The 18,985-nt window shown below is 47.5% G+C and overlaps 1 protein-coding gene across 7 annotated transcripts in view; it reads right to left on the reverse strand.

Moving 5' to 3' along the window:
- LOC107999520 (putative uncharacterized protein DDB_G0271606) overlaps window positions 1–18,985 on the reverse strand; it is a 105,062-nt gene that overhangs the window by 35,831 nt on the left and 50,246 nt on the right. Inside the window, exon 1 of one of the 7 annotated variants that reach the window (XM_062080131.1) lies at window positions 13,454–14,473. The exons of the other annotated variants lie outside the window; for them this stretch is intronic. Within the exon in view, the coding sequence (XP_061936115.1) occupies window positions 13,454–13,510 (57 nt within the window). The 5' untranslated portion in view covers window positions 13,511–14,473. Of the gene's footprint in view, window positions 1–13,453; window positions 14,474–18,985 lie in introns of those variants that run through there. 7 annotated transcript variants of the gene reach the window in all.

The raw sequence follows: 18,985 nt of genomic DNA on the forward strand, positions 1-18,985 counted from the left end.
AGCTGGAATACTTCGATCACCCTCGTGACCCAGTAAACCGCTTCTAAAGAATCGTAACGAGACTCTTAGAAATTAGCTGCGAGAAATAAGAGACCCTCCCCCTCCACCCTTTCCTCTCTGTTTCGGTTCAGCCCATTCTCTCGCACTCTAATTTTGCTGCTAATTTCCCTTCGTCTTCGCCCAAGATTTTCAACTCCGCTCTTTCTCTCCCTCCCTTTCTCTCTCTCTCTCTCTCGCGAATTTATTTATAAGGAACGAGAAAAGAATCCGTTCGAAAAATCACTTCGAATTCGCTTTCAATTCAATTTCAATCGTGTTTCTCGGGAGGGGGAAGGGGAGGGGAGTTTTCGTATCGGGGATCGATAATACGCTCTCGAATTGTTAATCGTTTCCTTATCGCGAGCCATGGCAAGGGAGGGAAAGGGTTCTCCATTCTCTTTGTATTCGCTATCGACTGCGAATCTGAAGAAGCGGCAAGGGCGATCTTGGAAAGAGGTCGATTCCCCGCCTCGATAAATCAACCAACGTGGTGTTCCATCCAAGAAGAAGAAGATGGCGACACACCGCCAGAGAAGATAACTCGATACGTACAACAACTTTTCACCCAGATAGATGTATCGAAATTCTGCCTCGACCTAGGCACGCATCAAAATGATCTCAAAGTTACAAAGTTATTTCCTCTTTACTCTGAAATAAAAAATAAAACGCGCACGATTACGATTTTCCAGTGGTTTTCATACCTCTGCTCGAGCGGAATTTCTAGAATCTCCGACGCGACCGAATATCCATCTCCACGGGAGAAGCCGGAACCTCTTATTTCGATCGACACGCGAGCAGACCTCGCTCTGTTGAATCTTATGCAACGTTACGTCTTACTAAACCGCATTTCCGTGCCTCTCGCGGTCTAAATAGCTCGACATACGATCCGAGGGCTTAAACTCTCTGTACACGTTGCCGGCCATCACACGGCAACCGACACCGCGACAGTGTCGCTCGTGAAATTCCTATCCCCTTGAATATTCATCGACGCGAATACGTTATCTCGCCGCGATAACGTTCTCCCTCGCCTCACCTGGCTTCCGCTCCCCGGTTATCCTCTCTCTCTATATATATTATTATAAACTCCGTGTCGAAGCGCTTGTCGCCCGTTTTAGGCGCGTGAATGAGAGAATCGAGATTCGTGATGAATGGATAAAGGATGAAGAACGGTTGAAAGGATATTTTCGATGAAAGGAATATCGGCGTGCTAAGCGGTTGAACTTGATATGGAACGACGCGACGCGAATAGCATCGCAAATAGATCCAAATTAATCGAGATCCGGATAGAGGATATATATATATATATTATAAGCGCGTGAATATTATTCGAGAGAAGAGCTATTTTGATAATCCTTTTTAGTTGCACGTAGATGCAATTTTTTCCTATTTGTGTTCGTTAATTCGGTTAATTAATTATTCGACTCGATTAGATCGAGGAATCTACGCCAGAGCGTTGAATAAACGCCGGATACGAAGAAAAACGTTCGCGAAGAGGATGTCGTTTCGAATTTTTCCCCCCCGTGATTCGAACGCGACACCTGGCATTAAATAAAATATATCCAATCGATACGTATTACATCCTCCGTGGTCGATCTTCATAAAAAAAAAACGAGCGCAATTGGAAGGTTGGTCCGGGGGGAGGGATGAAGTAGCAGTTCTTAGGTGGAAGTCTCGGGAGGGAGACACGGGCGAACATCCTTTCCCTCGAGAGGCCGGTCAATTACGATCATCGAGCGGTATATATCGGCAATTATTATCCTCCAGCCTCTGTAAAATGCAAATCCGAGCCCGGGATTCGCGATCGTCCCCGCATTTAATCCGTCGGATCCTGTTTATCGTCAAATATTCAGCGGAGTGGTGATCGACGGGGGACCTCGTTATTATCGTGTCACGATCGCGACGTTGCTCCGTAAAGTGGGCCGTTAAATATTTAGATATTCAGTTTCAGAGGGGAAGAATTGGAATGGGGAAGGAGGAAGAAAGGAAGGAAGGAAGGATCGGTCGATTGAGCGGCAAAGGGAGAGCTCGTCTCTTAAATGAGTAATCTCGAGCGGGTGGATGTCTCGATCGAGATCTTGGTATATTTCGTCGAATCGAAATATAAATCTATTTACCTACGAATTTGCCTACGAATTAACTCCAATTCCGGGGAAAAAGAAACGCGAAAACCCGATTATCGAGTTAATTCTGGTTAGCAATTGCCATGGCCTCGTTTTCGCTCTCGCTTGGACCTGCCTCGACCTGCCTCAACCGGCCAAAGAGGCGAGCAACCGCTCGTCTCGAGGCGGGTGGAGCGATGATGAATGCGCGGCGAGACAGGGATCGATGATACCACTATTTTTCTCCCCTCCTCGAGAGAAGCGTCCGCTCTCGGAAACGTAGTCGTTGGCCACCCGTTGAAATTCAAGTTCACGGGTTCCGCGCTTCTTCCACCCTTCGAATCCTCCACCAAAGTTTCCCCGTATATATCTCTCCTTCTTCCTCCGTTTGCCAACAGTTATTTTAAACCAGAGAGTAAGGGAGGAGGGCGGCAGAGAGACTAAATTCTCTCTAACGCCGATTCCTGGAACCGCGGCAAGCAGAAGTTTCGATGTAATTTACCCACGAGGTCCAAGTCCATATAAATCGTTCCACCTATAAATCGTGCGCCCTTCTGCAGTAACGCGTATCGTTAATAAACGGTTAGGAAACGGCGTGTAACAGGTAGCCGCCATTTTCTTCCGATTCTTCTTCTTCCGCTCTTTCGGTTCTCTCTCTCTCTCTCTCTACCGTCTCATGCAGTAGAATTGCAGCGTGTTGACCGATTAACGAAACGGGAGACACGTTGATCCGGTGTTTTCTCGCGGTGAAACGCGAGTCTCTCTCGCTCCCTCTCTCTTTCTCTGTTCCTCCGAGCGCGAAAACAGAGAGGCAAGGAATGAGTGCAAGCGTTGATCGGTCGGTTGGTCGGTCGCGAGAACGGACTCGGCTTATAATCTCCGCTTGGCGAGTACGTTTCTCTTTTCGTGGAAAATAACAGAGAGACGGTGTGCTGGAAAAATAGACACTTTGCGGCCATTGTTTGCGGCCGACAACAAGAACGGAAAAAAAATCTCTCCTTTTCCTTCACCGTGGAAAACGCGGTGCCTTTTCCTCCCCCCCCCCCTCTCTCTCTTTCTCTCTTTCGCTGGTCGGGCGTTTCGCAAACGTTCCTCCTCCTCCTCTCGGAACCCGTCCTCCTGGTGGAGCGCGCGCCGAGAGTTCAAAGTGTCACCGATTGTTCCCGGAGCAGGCGTGAGACGCGGTGGAAAAAGGAGAACGCGAAGATCCTCCGCCAAGGTGGAGATGAGCTCCACCTCGAACAAGGACAATGCCACGGGGGCGACGAAGCCTTTGTGTGTAAAACGGTTCCATCCGCTCCACGCCCCTTTTTACCTTTTCTTTTTCCCTCCCTTTTTTCTACCGGTAATCGGCAACACCTCTGTCTCTCCGCACTTGGAGAGACACGGCGGAGTTTATACTCGTTCGAGAGATTGATTCCTCGGGTTTGTCGCCCAGTACTTTTCCATCCGGGGAGGGGGATCGATTTCTCGACCTTGCTTCGATAATGGACGGCGTTGGTCCGCGATGGGTGTGTTCGGAACTTGGCCATTAACAATTTCGAACGTATGAATAACATTTGTTCGCAGCTATTATACGCTTGATCCGCTCTTTTCGTTGATAACCTCGACCTCGTTTGCCATCACAATTATTTCCGATTATATATATATGTGAACCATTAATTATCGAAGCAACTTCGACTATTAAATTTCACCCATCACTGGGCGATACCGTTGTATCATTCGCACGGAGATGGAAAAGCGGCGTAAAATCTAAAAAAAAATCTGACGCGTCAAGCCGGACCGAAGCAGAAGAACGTGAGGATCTTCGAAAATCACGGTGCCACGTTTCGACCATTACTGTAAGAGACGCCGCGATAACGCGGAAACGTTTCAACGACAGCTCACCTTTATTTACGATCCACCATCGAGGAAAATTTTTTGGTTCGATATTTTCGTTTCGAAGAAAAAGAAGAAGAAGTCGGTGAGCAAGAATAGTATCTTTTCAACCGAGCTAGCTATCGCTCCTGTATGGTACAGTCTGCGTCGCGTCACATTTTTGCATCGACAACTTTGTAAGTTCAACCCCGTTCTATCTAAAACCGTTACACGTTACGCTAAGGTTTCTTCTTGTGTACGTCTCTCTCTTCCGAGATATTGACGTCGTTCCCGTTGTACAAGGCTTGCCAGAACCCATCTTTGCTTTTTCCATTTACAACAACGTTATACAACAACCTTTTCTCGTCGAACATGAGATATATATATATATGTATATATAGAGAGAGAATAGAAACATCTATCTCTAGATCTTGAAAATATTAATTTCGCTCGACAAGTGGGGAGGAGGGGGGGCATAGTATCTTATATATAATATAAAATGTTACGAGCCTTCTCGACTGACCCGCGTGCATAATACGCCTCATCGTAGGATTCCCTTGGTACGAAAGGGATGATAAATAAATCATGCTCGGTCTTGCCTCGAAATTTATACGTTCAACGGGCAAATTTATAGAAAGGAAATACATGTATAATGTAGGTATTTATAATACGTAGCGGGGTTTGAATATTGAAAATGGTTGAGAATGCCGCCTCCCCCTCCCCGCACACTTATATTTAATCCAGTGCGTCTCGGCGCGCATCGGCCACTTCGTGGAGGAAGGGGGCGGCGAAAAGGACGAAGCGGTTCGATCGCGAGCATTCCCCTCTTCGTCCTCCTCCTTTGTCGAGACTTTTTCCCGAGTCGAGGGAACGAAATAAGGTGGATACGTGGCCGACGCGAGGAGGGGGCCCCCTCGAACACGCACTCTCGGCCTCCATCCATTTTTCACGGAGTTCTGCTCGTGACACGTTAACCGCCGAGCTCCGTTTCTTTCGCTTCCGTTACCGGGACGTTTCGCCAATTTCCTCTATTTCTTCCCCCTTTTCTCCACGAATAGTTTTCTATTCCCCGTTATTCGTTCCAAATATTAATTTATATATATATATATATATATATATATATATATATATATATATATATATATATATATATATATATATATACAGCAATTTTTATGGAAATATCAACGCGAATACACGAATAATTATCCTGATTGGTGATTCTGTTCGTCGAACGGAGAATCGATTCAGGGATCGGTGAAATTGGAATAGCAATCGTCGAAGATCTCGTTGGAAAGAGAGGAAAAGGTGGCGCGATATTCGTAATTTTTCCACGAAAACGAAAGCGTGGCGGATAATATAAGGGAAGGGCGTCGATTGTTGGCGAGAAAATATAACGACACGCAACGGGGACCGAAACGAAATTGACTTTCAACGGGGTTCCCTTCCGCCCATCAGAGGCCGAGACGTTTAGGAAACGAAGCTGTCCGTCGTTTCCCTCCAACTCCTTGCCGCGAAATAACGTGCCACGCGTCGAGAAACTTTACGAGCGCTCGCTGCCACGCGATAACATCGGCTTCGCGCTTCGGGAAGAGGTCGATCGATGACGTAACGTCTCTTCTTTGATAAGAAGAATGCGCTTCGGAAAGGGGGAGGGGAATGACGTGGAAAAAATTCCAACGCGATTCCCCCCATTGTGATCGGAACGTTCCTTTCCTGGAAAGTTTCGGGTAACGGGCCGAGTGTCCGTTCGATTTACTTTCGCACGGAGGGAAGTTTTATCGAAAAACGAGCGGAAAAGAGGGAAAAAACAAACTTGGCGGAGGTGGACGGAAGGGCAATCGACCCAAATTCCCCGATATTCCACGACGATTCGAAAAATTCGGGAGAGGAGAAGCTCCTCCACGGGGAGGAAAACAAAGCGACCCTGCCGACGACAGTTGCGCACGATCTCGAATCGAGTGGTTTTAATTCGCCTTGGAGCGGTCGGTCAACATGCCGCTCTCGCGAAACATCGTTCCAATTTCCCATCGAGCCACGCTCCACATGCCGCGCACTGCCGTCCCGACCGCCATATTGACCGAGCGTGGAGTCAGCCAACCTCGACCCATACCTCCGTAAAAATAAAATATCCGCGTATTTCTATATTTTTCTTCGCCTTTCTTTCGAGCGCCTCGCGTGGGACGTCGCATCGCGATGTACGTAAATTAACGATTCAGAGATACGTTCGAGACGTGTTGTACCGTTATCGAAATAATCCGGAATACGCGCTCGTTGCAACTTGTACGGAGAAGAAACGGAGAAGAGAGGTTCGAGCGTGTTGCTCGCTCGGCCGATAGTTTGCCGTATTTTCTACTCGATTCGAGTTGCCGCCTTCCTGCCGCCTCGGACATTTCTCAGACGGCGACAATACTCGTTCGAGCCGCTCCAACAGCCGGAAGAAAGTGTGTACAACATCGTGCGTGTGTACGTGTGTATACTTCGAGAAAAGGAACATCGTGGAACGAAGTGGGAATCTCGGAAGATTGGAAATTCAATTTAAAAAGGACCGAGTTCTAGTCGTCCGTACGTTCTCACTTTCCGAATTTTCGACGAAAGCGATCGAAACGACCGAGACGGAGATAAACAGAGAGAGAGAGCGCGCATAAACGCGACCGACTCGATCCTCGATCATCGTTGCGTCGAAACGACACGAGGTAAAAGATGGCGTCGTTAGCCAGGCGATGTAGCCGCCGCTTTCCAGATGCTTTATCCCCGAGTTATAGATCACGCGCCATTATATATATATATCTTTCGAGCAACAACACCGAGTATCGTTTCGAACCAACGCTCCGGATGACGGAGCGTTTTCCCTTCGCGGACCAGTTCGAGCGACAGTTTTGAATTTCGATTCCATCTTTCGCGCAACTTTCAATTTTCGATCCCCAAGGAATACCAGTACGATCGTTCTACGTACGTATACACGGTCCAACTCTTTTAGAGTTAGATTTAAGACGAGTTTCCAACTATTACCAATGCTCCCGAGTGGTATCGAAACCGAGGTGATTCAATTTCGATAACCGAACGACTTTCGTTACCTTCAACCTCGTTTGCTACGAGGATACAAGAGTCGAAGAAATAAAAAATGAAATCAGGGAGGAAGGAAAAATACATACGCCGGTATTACGAGTATATCGAGGCAAATGGAAGATGGCGTGCACGCGTTGCCGGTGTGTGACAAATGGACGTGAGCCAGAGGGGGTGGAACGGCCGGACAGGGTGACAGGGTGCAAGCTGACTCGTAACTTTTCGCGGATGGTCACGCAAATTGCTCTCTCGACGGCCTCGCCTACGTCTACGATCGCGATTTATGGAAATTGGACGATCCTCGCTCGAGCTTCCCCCTCCTTCTCCTCGATCGCCTCTCAACGAGAAAGAGAGAGACCCGCTAATGATCCTTCTCTTCTCCCTCGGACGGCGTTAATCGTCTCGTTAATACGAGATCGAGGAGAAAAAATTGCACCCCTCGAAGACGCCGAGAAAGTCTTTTTAGCCGGAGTTTAATCGAACCTCTCTCTCCTTGTTTCTTTTTCGGGGGAGGGTTGTTGGCCGACACCCAAGAATCTCGAAACCATTGTTCCAAAGGAGGGGGAGGAGGGAACGAAAGTTTCTTTCCCCGTGTTAAAGTTGTACAAGGATGGTCCCGGGGTCGAGAGTCGCGTTGTCTGGGAACAGGTGGGGTTAAAGTTGATTCCAGCACGGTCGGCGGGATTAAACCGATCCTGATCGAGTCGAGTCGAGTCCGTTCGAGAGGAGCAAAAGGGAATATCGCTATGTTGAAAGAGATATCGCTTCGCGAGCGTGATAATTCGCCTTCGAAAGGGTCGTTTTCGTTAAAATTAATTCGAGTTTAATTCGCCTAATGGATTGGGAACGGGTCGAGGAACGGGTTGTTAATTAGCGCGACACGCGATATAATTGTGGCGAGAGAGAGAAAGGTCGGGGAATAAATACCCGATACGCCATTTCTCTCTCTCTCTCTCTCTCTCTTTGCTCGACTCCTCGTGGAAAAACGCGATAGATTCGCGGTAATGAATACCGCGCGTTTGCATTCCGCGATCGTAATAGTACGCGTAACGAACCGCATTGTTCGCCGGGTGTGTAACCGAGACGCAACGGTTTTTTCGCGCTCGAAAAAACCGCGAGAATACAAAAGAAATTTTATATTTCGTCGCGTCGACACGCGCACACGTATTAATCGTATTTGCGCGGATAAGCGAACCAAGTTTCAAGTTTTTCGAAACTCGAACAGGTCGTCGAGTCGAAACCGAACGCGACACGCGATGAATTTGCGGTTCCGCGATCATTGTGACTAAGAGGCGCGAAAAGGAGGACACGTCGGTGTTAAGAAGGAAAGGACGACGCGTAAAAGGATACTCTAGTTAAGTCTGCTGCCCGTACTTTCCAACCAACCAGTTGGGAACAACTGGAGATTAACTGGAAATTGCCGTCTCCGAAGAAGGAAGGAAATTCCATCGGGCGAGGAGAGCTGACTCGTTCGACGAGACTCCACCTCGAATATTTATCATCAAATATTGAAACTCGTATGCAAATTTTCAAATTCCAACCGATCAGATCCGCGGTTTTAATCCACTCGTGCTTTTCCACCGCGTATCGAAAGATCGAATTTTCGAAATCTCGGCTTGGATTACACGCGAGCTGGCAACAAACTGGAATGCTCGAGTGCGGAGAGAGGAGGGGGGAAAAAAAGAAGAGAAAAAAAGGAGCACGATGCCTATTCCCCTGTCAGGTTGATTTGCATGTAGAACCGCGGATCGTTAACGGAGAAAACAATGGCGGTGTGACGAAATTCGAGCGAAATTCCGCGTTCGATCGCGGAGAACAATAGCCGAAGGATGTTCGTCGAGTCGCGCCAGCAAACTCAACAGGTTTTTATTCGCTGCGAGTCGAAACGCGTCGTTTATGAGTCCGTGATCCGATAAATCTGTCGTTATCGTGGCCGATTCTTCCCCCCAAAAAAAGAAAAAAGAAGAAAAAGAAGAAAAAGAAGAAGGAAAAGGAGAGAAACACCTCTGTCCCTCGGCGAATTTCCATCTATTTGATCGAATGGAGCGGGATCCACGGAGCGCGAAGAACAATAGGCAGATAAAACCATCGGCTAAAAGCAACCCCTCGCGACCACCCATCTCGCACGAGAAACGTTCGTCGTCGATCGTGGTTGGAAATCAAGGAAATAAACCACCTCCTTTCAACGATTCCATTTTTATGCCAGCCAGAGAACTTCACCGCCTCTTTGGGGATATATATATATATATATATATCTGTATACACGACGAAGCCGATTGTGCGAGTATTTGCCACAAAACGATTTCATTTCGATACAATTCTATACATCGAACGTGTATTTTTTGGGATGATGTAACACGGCGGATCAAAGATCGGTCTCTTGGGATGGGTGTTGCTGGTACGCGAAGGAACGGCGGTATCGTCGTGAAGGGAGAACCGACATCCTATATCATCGCAAGGAAGGGGCTCGTTCGTGTAAAGAGGACCGGATGATTAACAAGCGTGTTTTCCAGCTGGCCGGTGGTGTAACGTGTCGTTTTTTCGAATCCAACCAACAACGCAGCCTTTGTCGCGTCTCTTTATCCCCCCCCTCTCATTCTTTGAGCTTTTAAATTCTCTTTCCTTCTTTCACCTTCGTTCATACGATATTTGAATGAAAGGATAAACTGAGAGTTAGACTTTCGCGAAACGATCCGTTTTCGGCGAGAATTGCGCGTGAACGGGAGAATTTTCATGGAAGGAACGAGGATGAGAGCAATCGGTGAGGGACGGTGAAGACGGTGTCATCGGTTTGTCATCCGACGATCGGGCGAGAACGGGAAGCTTTGCTGGCAAATTGTGTTTCGGTAGAGGGCGGGAGGCGGCGTACAACCCCTGTTGAATGCGACCCCCGCGGAAAACAAAAGACGTCGGAGTAAGACACGTCGTTCGATATTTTGCCAGGCGACGAAAATGAAATTTCGCTTTTACTCTGTGAAACGCGAAACGTCGTTGACGTTAATTTATTTATCCTCGTCACCGCGACCGAGACGTCTCGCGATTACCTTCATCCCTTCACTCGGGTGGAGGGAAAAATTTCTCCCCTCTTTCTCGGGGGAGAGAAGTTTCCATTCGGCCAGCTCGAGGAATCGGGCTCTCCGATACGATATTTTACACCCTCGTAAAACCACGTTATCGAGAACGTGGCTCCGATTAGAACCCTTTACGCTCATCCCTTTACATCCCTCGACGAGTTCCCGTCTCGAAACAATCGCGGAACCCTCTTAATGGGACAATTCCCAATGGAGAAGTCTCGTTCTCCTATTAATTACCCCGATAATAATTCCACGTAACATCTATAAATTTCTCTCTGCTTCCTACTTCGTGAAACGGGTTTCCCAAAGTTACCCATTCGTCGAGGGCCGGTAAATTTTTATTCGATTCTTCCTTCCACGGGAGAGGGAAGAGGAGAAGGAGGAGAAAGACGTGGAACAAGACGGTAGGGAAAATTCGTGGAATCACGACGCCAAGGGAAAAAGATCTCGGCCTCGTTTTGTAGACAAACACGATTTTCGTGGCTTTCAACGTGGATGAAAGTTCTCTTCTCCGGTTCGTTAGGACGATAAGTAAAAGGGGCGGGTGTTCCTCCTCTATAAAGTAAAGAGGCGGTGGGATTTTCGAATTACCGATAGTAAAAGAGAGCGAGGAGAAGGAGAAGGGGGAAGAGGAGAGAGAGCGAACGTGGGTTGGCTCTCTCTCTCTCTCTGTCAAACGCGAGCTAATCTCTTTAATGCGGCCTTAAACTGGCCGCCTCGAACGAGGGGGAGAACGAGTGGCCCTCGAGACTCGATAAACCCTAAGAAGGAAGGATTAATCCTCGTGAAGAATATTCAATTGCGGTGAATTCCTTTTCCCGGATAATTGTTATCCAGGAAAATGGCACTGCATCGTGCGATTAATGCCGCGAGGGAAGGAAAACGAGCGAACGAGACGAGACGACGACGATGATGGTTCGAACAACGGGAGGAGAAGCGCATTCATACGATCAGATTGAAAATCGCGATCGAATCAGAATTAAGCTTCAGATTCGTTCACTTGCCGCGCTCTATATTTCGTGGAAGAGGAACAATAAAATTTGAGAATTTTAATTAACGTTGCACAAGTTTGCGCGCAAAGGCTCGACTTTCAAAATCGAAACACGACACGCGCGCGCTCTTCTTCGCGTTCGATCCCATTAAACTTTCGCGTTACAATGTTTCAAAGGAACGATGGATTACGTGTTTTCAACGGGAGGGAACAGTGTCTATTTTCCATCGATCGAAAGTTTATCGAAATTTCGCCAGAAAATTGGCAACTCGCGATCCTGAATGAAAAGGGGAAACCGCTATTAATTTTTGATTTCGAGTAATTCTCGACTGTCGTCGTCGTTGTCCGCGCAAATTACGATCAAGGGAACGGATACAGAGATTAAAAGAAAATTTCTGTAGGAATATCGGGGAGTAAAGATCTACGATCTACGAATTTTTGCTGGACGAGTGACGAGGAAGGAGAGAAAAGAAGGAAGAGAAATTGATCTTTCGAAGACCGTCGGATCGAGTCGAAGGATTAATTCGGTATGTAACAATGATGCATTTCGGTAAGAAATATTGTCGCGTTAAAGCCTCCCTGAATTTTTCCTCGCGAAATTTGCAAGATCTCAGTTTTTCTTCGACGATGTCCTTGATTCTGTTGTTACGGTCGGAGGAAATATAGAAACTCGTCGACCGGATATGGAAAAATCTGTAGAAGAAACGCATCGAAGCCGTCTTTCCAGATCGATCTCGCGCCTCTCCATATTAGGCTCAAGCTACGACTCGACTCGATATCTTCGACCCGAGAAGACGGAGCATCCATATACCTCAAGTTAAATGAAAATACTAATCGTCTACTTTCTATCTCTATTTCCTCCAAAGATTTCCGTGTTCCTTCGGCCGTGTCGTATAATCCATCGGATTTAAAATTGGAGATTAATCGAGCTCGAACGTGTCCCGGGACCGTGAACGAAGATGGTATCTAAGATCCAGAAGAGGGGAAAGATTAGAAAAATTCCCGAGGAAAATGGTGAGAACGTAACGAATCGAGGCACACGGAGGACACACACGGTGGGCCTGTGCGCGTATATTGGGATCTAAATAACGTTCTGACGTTTTAAACCGGCGCACGATCGGCCTTTCTAACCTTGATCCCCTGACAATTTTACATTCCTATTCGTTGCAGCTCGTAGGTCATCTATTAAAGGTTTCCTCGACGCGATATCGCGGCTCTCTTTATTATCACCGCGGTTGAAAGCCTTTCCTCATCGATTTATCGAGTCCCACGGAATCCGAAGAAGATTAGATTGCTATGCGCCATCGATCATATCGATCACCGCCGAACAACTCCATTGCGATCGTCTCTAATTTTTTTTTCTTTTCTTTTCTTTTCTCTTTTCAACTGCAAAAATTGAAAAACTCGCACGCCATACGCGAACGTTGCGCGTGAAACGAAAATGTTAGATTCGCGTGTGGGAGAGAAAACTCGTGCGTTACCAATGGCCGTGACCGAGTAACAGGACCATAGGGCAAGTGTTTGTCGTAAGTCACCCCTCGCGAATCCTTCCCAGAGCCGTTCATCGATTAAAACGTAACAGTTCTCTCCTAGTTTTCGGTTACCGTCGTATTTAACTATCGCTTAAACATCTGGAAATTTGTGTGTATTACGCGATTGTTATGAGATCCGAGGCTTTCGAGTTTAATGCGTATTTAACAAGAAATAACATTGAGTCAACGAGAGAACAAGTTCCGAGAAAATATAGAACGCGAAATCGTAAACTGAAAAATTTGGATCGATCCCGAGTATTACGTTCCGTGTATTACGCTCCGTGTTTACTACGTTGCGAGGTATAATGAGTTGTTGTGAAAGGACGCGAGAAAAAGGATAGTCGGAGCACAAGAAACGCACAACGAGGAGAGGAGAGCCGAAAGCTTAAAAGCAGCAGAATGTATGCGTATACACGGAAAACAGTTGCGTTGTCTCCTCCCATGAAATAAAGCGGAGATACTGTTAGCTATTCTACAGGTACGAAACCCTTTGGTATCGATGCATTACACACGTAGTAGAACATGGACAATAGCCATTGAATTAGCGATAGCATCGACTCCCCTGTTCCGACACGACACGATCGGACCATGGAAAACTAACCAACCTATATCATCCGTACAAATTACACCAACAATCTCGAAAGCCTCGAATATGTATATAAAAAAGGAAAAAAAAGTAGAAAAAAAAAAAAAAAGGAAATAAAAAAAACATCCCCAAAAACAGAAACACCGTTGTGTGTCGCACGTTCGCGTATCGTAAGTGGCGAAAACAAAACCGTGAATGATTTGGCTTACTGTGAACCATTGCAGCCCGCTCTTGCCTCGAATGCCGTGGATCGTCTCGCGGATCATCGAAGCCGGTTGAACAGCTGTCACGAGGCTGGCAAAATGCTCGAAGGATGCGCGACAAAGAGAAAAGAGAAAGAGGAAAGAGAGGAAACCGGTCCGCTGATACACCGTGCCGCGCTCGTCGACCAACTGCGTGGCTTTGCGGCCGCCTTCGGTACCGAGCCGCGCTCATCGCCGAGTTCGACTCTGCTCGGCTTCGTTCGCCACCACTCGGCTCCCTTCGCCGTCCCTCGACCAGCCGCCGAAATGTGACGAGCGGCTCGCTCCCTTGCCGGCTAGCCGGCAACTTTCACGGGGGATGCGTGGACAGAAGCTGAATTAAATAGATTAGGATCTTCATCGAATCCCCGGGACCGACGAATTACCTCCACCAGCCCCATATTATACTCCACAGACCGGCTTCGATTCTCTGTGCGGTCAGAGATGTCTCTCGCCGTAATTCGATTTGCGCGCCGATTCATCGTCCGCCGTGGATAACACGCGTGGCCATTTGATCGAACGCGTTTGGGAAACGTTGGTTTTTCGGGGCTCGGCGACGCGATTTTTTTTCCCAACGTTCACCATGCAAATTATGTCATATTCCACTTGCGGATAAAACAACATCTCGAACATCGTTCCATTGCATTTTCCGATTTTTCGATTTATTCCCGCTTCTTTTTTTCTATTCTATTAGCCCACGTAATTTTCAGCCCAATTTCGGAAATCTCGTTTACTTTGCTTTGGAATAAAAAAGAAAAAAATAGGAGGAGATGGGGGCAACACAGCTCGACGATTATTACGTACACGCTAAAGTTAATTACACGTATGTCCTACTCCGTTTTCGTGCCGTGTAATTTTCCTGCTATCTCGGGAAAAATTGTCTCGAAATCCCGATCTCGCGCGCAAGCATCTTGACTCGTAAAAGGTAAAAAAACATAAAAAAATTGATTTCTTTCGTTCGAATCCCTATATATCCCTTCGCGAACGATATGAATTATTTACCAAAGATTTCTGGTAAAACTACGACAATTTTTGCAGAGGTTCTCTCCTTTATCTCCCGCGGAAAATTATTCAATTGAAACTTCCGATTTGAATAAACCTTTTGAACGCATCTCCGTTTTATTTCCGCTCGTTTAACCGTGAAATCATCGAGGCGCACGAATCGGGAGAGGGAGAGAGAGAGAGAGAGAGAGAGATGTCTCGTCGGAAACGAAAGTCGTACAGGAATGAAAAGATCGTATAGATAATTTTAATTGCTTCTCCGAACGAACGAAGCGTCGACATTTTCGTGCCTATTGGAATTCGTACGCGCGGGAATATTACACTTATAATTTATACCTAAGTGAAAAACGTTGAAAAACGTTTCGCACAATGCGGATAGAAAGCAGAGGAGGGAGACAAATTCCTCGCATACTAGCATGTAGACGTTTAGCTTCCAGGTTATGACGCGCGCATCCCAATAATCTAACGCGACCCATAATTCGGCTGCTCAAATCCCGATCTTGTCCGGCGGACAGATTGGCCTGCATAATCAACCGTCCCTCCATTGTCCCGTGCTCGCCTCTAAACACGTGAAACTTGGCGCGAAACACGATCGATCCAAACTCGAAATTACATCCTAGAGTTGTATGCGAGAGATGCAAGGAAGCACGTATTCCTATCTTCCTCCTTCCGCTCGTTCGAAATAAAATCCAGCGTTTCGGAATTTCTTTTTTGGGAGGAGAGCGAGGAGAGGGAACGAAAGGTTGTTCTCGAGCAAGAATGTAATAAGAATCGATTCTCGTGACGCGAAAATTCGGTTAGGGATCGATTCCTTCGAAGGAAGCCTTCGAACCCGGCCAAGTTAATTTAATCGACAACGCGGTTCGTGAACGGGGGAGTGAGTTCGAGCAACCGAGATCGTCAACCGAGATCGCGTTCTTCGCATTGTCACGATTGCGCGACTCCTCGCGTGAACTTTGTCGCGCCAAGTTATAGTTTGAACACCTTACACTCGCGCGCCAGTCTTCCCCAATTACGGGCGCTTCCGGTTTGAACCGCGACTCACCCACCGACCTTCGTTTCTCCCCGCATCGAGATACGTAACTCGACTATTCCTCTCCGATAAGGAACCAATAAAGGTGTTCACGGGCCACCTTTCTCGCCCTTTTCTTTCTCGCCATTTCCAATGAATTATTCAACGAAATCTCTGGAGAGAGAGAGAGAAAGGGAAAAAAATGAAAATGGATCTATCCACTTGCACGATTTCTTCTATCGTCTTTGGAACAAGGGGAAACGAGGATTTTCAGTTTACACGCGGTCGGATTACGAGTTTTAAGATTCCTCTCTTAAGGATCTCTTGAAATCTTCGATCATGGATCATTGGATTCCTTTCCGTCCCTCGCAATTTCGTTCGCGCAACAGCCATTTGTTTATCGCTCTGTTTCCCCAGCGGCGAAATTAACGGCGATTCGTTAACAAAATCCTCGATTGTTTGGCGATACACGTGTCCCGCGGGTAATTCGCGTAATTCAGCTAAATTTCCAGCCCGGTCTACATTACGTCGGCGACGAGTACACAAAGCTCGATTATCCGATATAACAATTTCGGAGCGGCTTATTGCTTTGCAGCTCGTGCATTATCGGACGGATTCGGAAAAGCCGATTCGAAAAGTCGAACAGGTACACGGTTAATATTTTTTTGCCCAGCCAAAAAAAAAAAATGAAATTTCCAACGATTTGTCCGCGTCTCTGCGAGCGTCGTTCGAGCGTGCCGCGGACAGCGTACAAAAATACAGCGGCGCGTAACAACAATGAAAATAGTTAGGACGCAACGACAGAGAGAGAAAAATTTTCACGGTGTAGCGAGCGCCGGTTTTCGAAAGCTCGATAAGTTGGACGTCGAATATTATTTTAACGCGGTTCGCTTGCCTTCTATCGGCCGACCACAAATCCAATCCGCGTCGTGGTGTCGTTGCGCGGGCTGGTTCATCCATTCCTCGTTTGTCCTTTACGATCTTTCGACCGGAAGGAAAGCACGGGTACGAGAGACTCCCCCACAAATTAGGAAGGAAATTTGTCCAAGAGAGAGGAAGATGGATATTACGCGACGAAATTGCATCACGATTTTTCTTCTCTCTCCTCTGACCCAGTTTCGCGGAAATACGAGCAATCTAAGACGGGTTATGCCAGCCACCTCGTCCGGATAATGAATCGTGCGCGAACGTGAACGGAACCGGCTCCATCTCGATACGTATCCGATTATTTGCATAGGTGGTGTTCCATTGTATCCTTCTCGAGATTCCCCCCGCCTCCAATCCTCTCGTCAATCGTGGACGGAATCGATTCGATGATCGATACGAAAGACGATTTTCTCGGAAAGAGGATAAGAGCGAGCGAGAGAGGGAGGGAAATTGATCTCGAGAATGATTATCAAATTTGCTCGTCCGGCAATTGGGTCAGCGATGTTTTTCCACCAATTTCTGCTCCATCAGTTTTTACGTTGCTCTTTGTGCTCCCTCGACGAGTCTTTTTTCGTGCCTCCCATTGATCGACTCTATACATACTTTATCCGTGATTGTAATTGGACGGCTCCAAAAATGGTATGGAGAGGTAATTATCAAAATTGAATCGGGTTGATTGAAACTCCTCGAATCGCATCCCGTACCCCGACAATTTCGACCAGGGATGATAACGTACCGTGAAAACGCTACGTGTCCCAACTCCCGGAATTCTCCCTGAACAAAGGATCCTCGAACGGTCCTCCCCTCAATTTCGAAGGGAAACAGACGCGGCTTCCGTGCCTCTTTCGAACGCGAGCGCCGCTTGTCCCACTCACTTCGCATCTCCACTTGTTACGCACGCACGCAAGTGAGCCAATAGTCTCGTGTCTATCCTTGGTCGAGTATCTCCGAAAGAAATCTGTTTCGTATTTAGTTCGAAATCCAGACAATCGGTCGGATCAGTTGGTACGCGGTGGTATGGAAAGGGCCTTGAATCGAAGGCGCGAGCACGCAGCTGGATAAAAAGACCCGCGTGCGTGCATGCGTGCGTGCCTGCCTGCCTGCCTGCCTCTCGATTGACGTGGGAAGATGGAAGCGTATAATTAAGCGAGTGAAAATAATCGCGTTTCCTTCCTCCGTCCAATTCCGTCCCTCGTGGAAACGTGGCTCGTTTAATAATTTCATTTCGAAAAACGACCAACCGTAAGGAGAGGGGGAGGAGCCGCGAGATTTCGAAATCTTTGCTGTCTCCTCCCAAACACGCTCTTCTCCCGCGAGGACAAGTTCTCCCGTGAAAATGAAATCGCGTTTCGAAATTCTCGTCCAACTAATTAACCAAACTTTCAGCTGGTTGGAAATCGGCCCAAAGTGGTGGTGGGAGCTAAAAGCGGTGGAAACTTGGAAATTCTCCTCCCTCGACGACCGTTCAATTTTAAATATCGTATCGAAATTATAGACAGACGTGTGGGTGTCCAGATTTGGTTGGGAGAGGAGGTGGGCAACGATCGGTAATCGGTAATTACCGGTTCTATGCGATTACTTGCAGTGAATATTTCAGCAGGCAGCGGCCAGTAATCCGATAACGGCACTCGCGTAGTTTTTGCAGGGCGAGAGGAGATATATAAACTCGAAATATCGTCGACCCACACACCGCTCGTGCGGTTTCTGCACATTAACCGTTGTTGCTTTCGTTACAGTATCCGCTTATGTAACCGTTACGTTTCCCTCGAACCGAGCGTCAAAATCGATTTGCATGCGACGCAAGGCGAAACGAGACGAAACGATCCTCGTTGATTCTCGAGGGGAGGGGCGAATTACGGAAGGGGTCGTTCAGGATGTCGCGGAAGAGGAAGCACGAATGACCCCCTCGCGTTCCCACTCCGGATAGGGGAGAAGTTGCTTCTTCTTTTCGAATCGACGCGGCTCCAAATCGGCTCTGATCGGAGATTTCGAAATCTGCCGGTTAATCAAAGGGCTTCGAGATCATTTCGAGATCATCAAGATAATTGCACTCGTGCACGGTCGACGAGAGGAATTGGGAAGAGAGGAGGGCGTTCGATCGAATCGTCCACGAGTTTTGCCTCCCTGTCCATCGATCGATGCGGATTGGGAAATATTTTATTATCGGCAGATTGCGAGACACAGGTCCGCGGGCAACGTTGATTGATAAATTAATGGGAAACGAACAAACGCAGCGACCCGAACCGTTTAAACGATCGACTGTTGCTCTCTCTCTCTCTCTCTCTCTCTGGCAAGAAACAGATTTCTATTTCCCGATCGCGCTCCTGGTAGTCCACACCATCGCGCGTGTTTTAATTACTCGCAGCCTACTGTACAATGGCACGGGTCGAGGCGTGCAATCGAACAGACTTGCCGCTCGTCCCTTTTTTCCCTTTCCTTCTTCTTTCTCTTCTCCGTCCGGAAACGGAGCATTCACGGACAAACGCTCGTTACTCGCAGCGGGTGTCGCGCTGGTCGAACGCGACGAGGCCGTCTTCGGACCACCGACTCTTTTCTCT

Source organism: Apis cerana, linkage group LG10 (genome assembly GCF_029169275.1).
Source record: "Apis cerana isolate GH-2021 linkage group LG10, AcerK_1.0, whole genome shotgun sequence".
In the NCBI taxonomy this organism is placed as follows: Eukaryota; Metazoa; Arthropoda; class Insecta; order Hymenoptera; family Apidae; genus Apis; species Apis cerana.